This window comes from Erythrolamprus reginae, chromosome 2 (assembly GCF_031021105.1).
Source record: "Erythrolamprus reginae isolate rEryReg1 chromosome 2, rEryReg1.hap1, whole genome shotgun sequence".
NCBI lineage: Eukaryota > Metazoa > Chordata > Lepidosauria > Squamata > Dipsadidae > Erythrolamprus > Erythrolamprus reginae.
In genome coordinates, this window is record NC_091951.1 from 200,414,698 (window position 1) to 200,423,736 (window position 9,039).

At 41.2% G+C, this 9,039-nt stretch overlaps 1 protein-coding gene across 1 annotated transcript in view; it reads right to left on the reverse strand.

The window, feature by feature from the left end:
- Positions 1–293: 293 nt before the first annotated feature.
- Positions 294–9,039, reverse strand: part of LOC139161700 (lysozyme C-like) — a 32,631-nt gene continuing 23,885 nt past the window's right edge. Inside the window, exons 2-5 of the mRNA XM_070741179.1 lie at positions 8,043–8,243; positions 3,450–3,608; positions 1,392–1,470; positions 294–493 (exon numbers count right to left, since the gene is read on the reverse strand). Of these exons, the coding sequence (XP_070597280.1) occupies positions 427–493; positions 1,392–1,470; positions 3,450–3,608; positions 8,043–8,184 (447 nt within the window). The 5' untranslated portion in view covers positions 8,185–8,243 and the 3' untranslated portion in view covers positions 294–426. The remainder of the gene's footprint in view (positions 494–1,391; positions 1,471–3,449; positions 3,609–8,042; positions 8,244–9,039) is intronic.

A 9,039-nucleotide genomic window follows, 5' to 3' on the forward strand; every position in this document is an offset into this window, starting at 1 on the left:
TTTAAACCTTTTTATTGTTACAAAAGGCAGCATAGGTAGTGAGAATCTTATATCTCTCACATACTGGGATTAGAAGGGTGCCAGATGAGGTGCCACTGGAATACAGGTAGTGGCAGCAACTCTGTCACTAATCCAAAGTTGGGGTACAGATGTTGATGTTCCAAAACGTTTCGGAGAGAAAAAGTTGAAAAGTCTGGCATCCTAAGTTTTGATCCAACAGTTCAACACAATCACCATTATCCACACCCCCACTTTTTGCCACAGCCATTCTTGATCAAACAACCACATGAAACTTATTATCTCAAAAAGGATTTATTCTGCAAAATGCCTTTGATCAGATTGTACTCTGTGATCGCAACTGAAGAGCACAAGCAGATAAAGAAGCTGATTAGCAGTTGATAAATTCCGGTTGGTGGTACAATGAATTCATAGTTTACAAGTAGCTGTCCAGTAATGCAGGTTTTTTCCACGGCAATGATTTCGCCAGCCATTCCTAGAAGGACAAAATTAAGAAAAAGGAAAGGAAAATACAGCTATGTGGAAATTAAAAACAAAAGGCAGTGAAATGACAACAGAAGTAGATAACTGTAAAGTAACCCATGGTCTTTCTTCCATACTGTATAAACTTAGAGTGCTCCCTACCCGTCTCTGAATCAACAGAGAATATTCCACCATGAAACATGCTGTCTCCATTATGAATCCCTCTCCTGGTTGTGTTTCAAATCACAGCCTGTCCCCTGACTTTCCTTTGAAATACAGCCCAGTGATGGCAAACCTTTTTCCCCTCGGGTGCTGAAAGCATGTGTGCATGTGCTATCGTGCATGTGCGAGTGCCCCCACCCATAATTCAATGCTTGGGGAAGGTGAAAATGGCCTCCCCGGCCCACAGGCGGAGGCCCTCTGGAGGCTGGAAATGGCCTGTTTCCTAACTTCTGGTGGGCTCGGTAGGCCTGTTATTTTCACATTCCCCAGGCTAGAGAGGCTTCCCTGGAGACCCTCTGGAAGCTAAAAATGCCCTCCCACAGCCTCCAGGTGAGCCAAAAATTAGCTGGATGGCATGCACATGTACTTTGAAGCTGAACTAGGGCAACAGCTTGTGTGCCAGTAGATATGGCTCCGTGTGCCACCTGTGGCAAGCGTGCCATAGGCTCGCCATCACTGATATAGCCTATCCTTCTCTTTCCCTCTCTCTCTCTCCCTCTCCCTCCCACCCCGTCAGACTGGGAACAAGATGAAGGCATTATGATGAGGTCTCAGCAGAAAAAGGTGCTGCAGGGGCATTGGGTGTAAATGGGGAAATGTTCAAATTGTACTCGATGTTTGTTTGTTTGATTGAATGGCTGGGTGAAGGAGATAGGCAAAACCGATGGAAGATAAATGTAACTTCTTACCAGGCTTCCAAACCATCTGGACCTGCTGCAGCTCTCTTGACACACATTATATCATCAATGATATTATCGGTCACCAAATCTAGTGAGTCAACAGGAAATAATTGTGGCGTGGAGTAGAATGGGACATATTCGAATAAAACAGCCAAAGGACCTAACAATTCTTCATACTGAGCTAGTCAACCGCTGCTTTTTAGGAGATTAGAATACAAAACTTCTCCAGTAAGGGAGGTGCTGTTAAATTGGAGATGCCCTGGATTGAAGATGGGACTTTTAGCATGGCAATAAAAAATTAAAATGCACACCTTCTTTAATTGGATGATTAATTATGCTGTAAGCTGCCCTGAGTCCCCTGGAGAAGGGCAGTCTAGAAATAATAATAATAATAATAATAATAATAATAATAATAATAATAATAATAACAACAACAACAACAACACCAACAGGAGGAGGAGGAAGAAGAGGAGGAGGAGGAAAAAGAAGAAGAAGAAGAAGAAGAAGAAGAAGAAGAAGAAGAAGAAGAAGAAGAAGAAGAAGAAGAAGACACACGGCAGATAAAGAAAACTTCAATGCAAACCAGAGCCGACAGGTGGCGCAATAAAGCTTTGCATGGGCAGTTCCTCAACAAGATTGAAGGAAAAGAATGATCAAGGAAATGGAGCATCTCCATTACGAAACCAGGTTGCAATGCCTTGGTCTCTTCAGCCTTGAAAGACGTCATTTAAGGGGTGACTTGATCGAGGTGTATAAAATCATGCATGGGATAGAAAAGGTCGATAGAGAAAAAATATTTTCTCTATCACACAATACTAGATGAGGGGGCACTCCCTAAAGCTTATAGGTAAGAAAATGAGGAGAAATAAAGGGAAATATTTCTTCACCCAGAGGGTCATTAGTTTATGGAATTCACTTCCAGAAGAGGTTGTGACATCTGTCAGCCTGGATAGCTTCAAGGCAGGATTAGACAGATTCATGGATGTCCATGTGCCGCCTCTATGTTGGTTGAAGCAGACAGGATTCCCTTGGGTACCATTTGTTGGGTGTCAAGGGAAAGGAGGGTTTTGCTTTCTCTTTCTGATCAAGATCCCCATGGACAATTGGTGGGCCACTGTGTGACACACAATGCTGGACTCGATGGGCTTTGCCCTGATTCAACATGGCTCGTCTTATGTTCTTATGTTCTTAAAAGTTGATAAGGAGAAGCATTTGCTGATGGGGAATTCTGGGAGTTGAAGTCCAAATATCTTCAAGTTGCCAAGGTTGGGAAACACTGTGCTAGAGGACTAGTAATGACATACCGTACATAGGAAAACAGAAGAAACAAAAGATACAAAAACAAAAAGAGATGGAAGAAGAATATAAAAGATTGGAAGAAGATTTACAAGAATATCACAAGATAAAATGAGATGGGAAAGAAAGATGGTTAAAAAAAGCAACCTTGAACTAACAAAGCAACAATATAAATATAGAATACATGTATAAAGATTTTGTAAAAGAATGAAATGAGAAAAGAGATGAGAAATATGTGAAAAAGTCTATATGAGAATAAAAATAAAAACCGTTTTTTCAAAAAAAGGAACTGAATGACTACAGACCAGTTGCTCTAACATCTGTAGTTATGAAAACCTTTGAAAGGCTAGTGATATCCCACTTGAAAACCACCACGGATCCCATTACCCATCTCCTCCCACTTATGATTGTACGACTGTAACTTACTGTTTGTATCCTTACGATTTATATTAATATTGATTGTTTCCTAATTGCTTATTTGAACCCTATGACAATCATTAAGTGTTGTACCTCATGATTCTTGACAAATGTATACTTTCTTTTATGTACACTGAGAGCATATGCACCAAGACAAATTCCTTGTGTGTCCAATCGCAGTTGGCCAATAAAGAATTCTATTCTATTCTACTCTATTCTATTCTCTATTCTCTTTAATGAAAAACTTTGACCAATTAACAAAAATGAGAAATTAAAAGAAATCCAGACCTGGATCCAACGTTCTCTCTTTATAAATTGGACTTGTAACACAAATATTTTAGAAGTAATATTTACCACGACAAGGTAAGCTGCAGAGGTTCCTTGAAGTGGTGTGGTGGTCAACACACCAGGAGCGACTGTTGATCTGGAAAATTCCATATTCTGAAGTGCCATCAATGTTCTTGGTCACCTTACCAGTCTTGAAACCACTTGCATAATATGCCAAGCAGACCCCTGAAGGGAGAAAGTAATATATAGATTGACATCCGTGTGGATGTTTTGCTGAGAAAAGCAGCAAATAAGAAATAAGATCATGCCAGAAATAAGACCGGCAGATTATTTACAGGCAGATTATAAGCATTACATGATGAATCCAGTTTTCCTCAGGTTTGAATGACAATGGCACACAGGGTAGCTGGTGGCATATATGTGAAGATATGTGCCTGCTTGTATGCTTGTAGTAAAATACAGAAATTAGTTCTGGAAGACTAATGCACAAATGATGTATTCTGATCAATAAATAAATAAAGGGAACATTCAAAGAACACATCCTAAATCTGAATGAATAAATAAAATAAAGTAAAGTAAAGTAAAGTAAAGTAAAGTAAAGTAAAGTAAAGTAAAATAAAATAAAATAAAATAAAATAATAAAATAAAATAAAATAAAATAAAATAAAAATAAAATAAAATAATAAAATAAAATAATAAAATAAAATAATAAAATTAAATTAAATTAAATTAAATTAAATTAAATTAAAATTAAATAAATAAAATAAAATAAAAATTCTCATTGAATACTTTGTTCTGTACAAAGTTGAATGTGCACAACAGCATGTGAAATTGATTGTCAATCAGTGTTGCTTCCTAAGTGGACAGTTTGATTTCACAGAAGTTTGATTTACTTGGAGTTATATTGTGTTGTTTAAGTGTTCCCTTTATTTTGGGGGGGCAGTGTATTAATAAATATATACACAGAGAGGTAAATCAGTATAAGTATGTAAAGGTTATTTTTCAAACAATATGGATTTTAATATTTGTTTATGTGTTAAATTGATTTGCTGCCTATCTTGTTGTAAGGCTATTCTAATTAAAGGCTCAAATTATTTTTGCTGCCTCAAAGGCAAACAGCAGGGCCACAGCCAGTGTAAATTTCTATAGAACACAAGGAGGGAAATTTGATCTGGCAACAATTAAACTATTTCAAGCCAAACCAATAGCACAAATGATGTATAGAATACAATTGGATCTACCTTCACCTATGAATGGGTCCAATCAACTTTCCTTAGGGACATAATAAGTGTTATCAGATGCAAAGATAATGTAATCTTGAGGCTAGAAAGAGGCTTGCCAAATGTCCAGGGCTGGTCCAGAACACTAACAATTTGGTTCATAGTTACATCAAATCCCAGTAGATTATTTCCACTGTTATTAAAATATAAAGACCATTGGCAATTAGTTAGAAACATAGAAACATAGAAGATTGACGGCAGAAAAAGACCTCACGGTCCATCTAGTCTGCCCTTATACTATTTCTTGTATTTTACCTTAGTATGGATATATGTTTATCCCAGGCATGTTTAAATTCAGTTACTATGGATTTACCGACCACGTCTGCTGGAAGTTTGTTCCAAGCATCTACTACTCTTTCAGTAAAATAATATTTTCTCACATTACTTCTAATCTTTCCCCCAACTAACCTCAGGGCTGTTTGCGAGAAAAGCATATTACCTATAAAAGCATATTACCTATAGTTTGTCATCTGAATGTCTAAGCCAACTGAGGTATAAGAATTCCATATGAACATTTTAAGAAGGGATTGTTAATATGTAACACCATAAAGTGATAACCTAAGCCCCACACTTCTACTGCGGATTGGCAAAAGGTACCTAAGGTGCCCCAACCAATTATTTATAACATTCTATTTTTATTTTTAAAAAAATTAAAAATCGCCAAAAAGGCTTCTAAAATTGTCAACCTGATCCTACGTAGCTTCTGCTCCGGCAATCTCACACTACTCACCAGAGCTTACAAAACTTTCGCCAGACCCATCCTCGAATACAGCTCACCTGTCTGGAACCCATGCCACATTTTGGACATCAACACCCTAGAAAATGTCCAACGATACTTCACCAGAAGAGCCCTTCACTCCACCACTCGAAACAGAATACCCTACGAAACTAGACTTACAATCCTGGATCTAGAAAGCTTAGAACTACAACGTCTTAAACATGATTTAAATATTGCCCACAAGATCATATGCTGCAACATCCTGCCTGTCAACGACTACTTCAGCTTCAACCGCAATAACACAAGAGCACGTAACAGGTTCAAACTTAATATCAACCGCTCCAAACTTGACTGTAAAAAATATGACTTTAGCAATCGAGTTGTTGAAGCATGGAACTCATTACCAGACTCTATGGTGTCAACCCCCAACATTTTTCCCTTAGACTTTCCACCGTTGACCTCTCCAGATTCCTTAGAGGTCAGTAAGGGGCGAGCATAAGTGCACTAGTGTGCCTTCTGTCCCCTGTCCAATTGTCTCTCCTATATTTTATATATCTTTTCTCCCATTCATATATTCAATTCAATTCAATTCAATTTATTAGATTTGTATGTCGCCCCTCTCCAAAGACTCGGGGCGGCTCACAACAACAATAAAAACAGTATAACAATGGGACAAATCTAATAATAAAATTACATTAAAAAAAACCAACATTTTAAAAACCATACAACACATACATACCAAACATAAAATATAAGAAAGCCTGGGGCAGATGTCTTAATTCCCCCATGCCTGGCGATATAGGTGGGTCTTGAGTAACTTGCAAAAGACAAGGAGGGTGGGGGCCGTTCTAATCTCCGGGGGGAGTTGATTCCAGAGGGCCGGGGCCGCCACAGAGAAGGCTCTTCCCCTGAGCCCCACCAAACGACATTGTTTGGTCGACAGGACCCGGAGAAGGCCAACTCTATGGGACCTTATCGGCTGCTGGGATTCGTGCGGTAGAAGGCAGTTCCGGAGGTATTCTGGTCCAATGCCATGAAGGGCTTTAAAGGTCATTACCAACACTTTGAATTGTGACCGGAAACCGATCGGCAGCCAGTGCAAGCCACGGAGTGTTGTAGAAACGTGGGCGAATCTAGGAAGCCCCACGATAGCTCTGGCGGCCGCATTCTGCACGATCTGAAGTTTCCGAACGTATATCCTTTCCTCTACTCTTCATTGATGTACAGTGGAACCCCGACATAAGAGCTGCTCTACTTAAGAGCAACTCGAGATAAGAGCTGGGAGGGGAGAGATATTTTTGTTCTACTTACAAGCCCAAATTCGAGATACAAGCGCCAAGGAGCTGTCTCCTGAAGCCAAACGCTAACTTCCGCGTTCGGCTTCAGGAGACAGCTGCGAAGCGGCGCGCGTGTTTTAAAAGGTTGCAGCCTGCCTGGGTGGCTCGGGGGGGTGCTTGCAGCTTTCTTTCTTGCTCTTTTTCTTTCTCTCTTTTACCTTCCCTTCCTCTATTTCTTCTTTTCTTTCTCCTTCCCACCTTCTTCCCTCCCTCCCTCCTTTCACTCATTCCTCTCTTACTCTCCCCTTTCATAAGTTTCCTTGCTTCCTTCCTCTGTTCCTGTCCCTTCCCCCTTTCTTTCTTTCTTGCTTTCTTTCTTTCTTGCTTTCTTTCTTGCTCTTTTTCTTTCTCTTTTACCTTCCCTTCCTCTATTTCTTCTTTTCTTTCTCCTTCCCACCTTCTTCCCTCCCTCCCTCCCTCCCTTCACTCATTCCTCTCTTACTCTCCCCTTTCATAAGTTTCCTTGCTTCCTTCCTCTGTTCCTGTCCCTTCCCTCTTTCCTTCCTTCCTTCCCACCCTCCGTCCATTCATTCACCCATTCCTCTCTTGATCGCTTAAAGCCGGTCCCTGGTGCAAAAAGGGTTGGGGACCTCTGTCCTACAGGATTGGGTGGCAGAGAAGTTGAACATATGTAAATTTAAAAGTTTAAGAAAGTTTACAAGTTAAGTGAAAGAAACTTCATTATTCATTTATATGTACATGTACATTTCTTCATTAAAAACATGTCTTTCTGCATAATTTAGACTAACTTTGTGAGTTTTTTGAGGGCTGGAACCAATTAAAATTATTTACCTTAATTCCTATGGGGAAAAGTCGTTCGAGATAAGAGCTGCTCGACTTAAGAGCCCAGGTCCGGAACGAATTAAACTCGTATCTCGAGGTACCACTGTATTCTATTCTCATATCTTTTCTTCTATCCTTTCCCTGATATTTACGACTACATGTTTTTATTCTCTTTAACTTTCAATTTGTATTGGACAAAATAAATAAAATAAAAATAAAAATAAAATTATTAAACTTCCATCACCCATCTCATCGAGACAGCTCTATATAAATGAGCGTTGCACTAGCTGACTCCTGCACAGTGTGGGCACGTGAAAAAGTTCCAGAATCAAACACAGCACTTGCAAAGAGCTGGAAGAATGCAGGATTCAGAGCCATGTATCCTCTTGCCTCAGGCTTTCTACAGTCTGTTCTAAAACAAGTGCTATGAGCAGGTTCAGCAAAACCAGTATGTTCTTTTTTGTCACCCTTTCAGATAGAAAGCTGTGATCAGGATTTTTAAAAAGAACAGTCAGGAACACACTCCGTGGAGGCTACTCACAGTCATCCAAACTGTAGCCCTCGTGCCCCTCCAATCCCCAGCGTCGCAGTATCGATGCCAGTTCACAACGGCTGAAGATCTTGCCATAGATTTTCACCACGAGGCAGGTCAACAGAGCTAACCAAAGGCAGAGACCTTTCATTGCTCCTCAACGATGTGCTTCTCCTATCTCGGGGACCCCGAAAATGAGAAGAGAAACATCTGTTGATGAGAAAATTGCATTTTAATATGGAGAGTTGTTCTTGTACAATGGAGAGCAAGAGTGCAGTGCATAGGCAAAAAAGATGGAACCTCAGATGGCATAGCCAAATGTCCAGAGTTGACTTGTGGATTAGGGCAAAACTGGTCAGCTCATAAAACACTTCAAAGTATTTATTTAAGAGATACATATATAGAGAAGAGGCTCAAGTTGTTTTGACCCGCCAGCAGCCCAGGCAGCTGGTAGCGGATCCCGTCTGAGATGAGACCGATATGTATGTGTGTGTATACATACATACAGTACAGTGATCCCCCGGGTATTGCGACCCCGATCATTGCGAAATGGCTATATGGCGATTTTGCAACCCGGAAGTAAAAACACCATCTGCGCATGCACGCCCTTTTTTCTATGGGCACGCATGCGTAGATGGCGCCGGGCAGATCAGCTGCTGGGCGGCTTCCCTAGGTCTTCCCCCTCTTGCTGGCGGGAGGGCGAGCGGCGGGCATCAGCGAGGAGTTTCCCCACCGCCCACGCAAACTCCTCGCTGCCGCCCGCCCTTCGCCCGCCCACGCCGTTCATTCTCGCCGCTTCCCAGCTGAGTCCTGAAGCGAATTCGCTTCAGGACTCAGCTGGGAAGCGGCGAGAGCGAGCGCGAGCGAACGGCTTGTCCGCCACCCGCTCGCGCATCGCCCGCCCACACCGTTCATTCTCGCCGCTTCCCAGCTGAGTCCTGAAGCGAATTGGCTTCAGGACTCAGCTGGGAAGCACGAGCGAGCAGCGCCAGCGAACGGCTTGTCC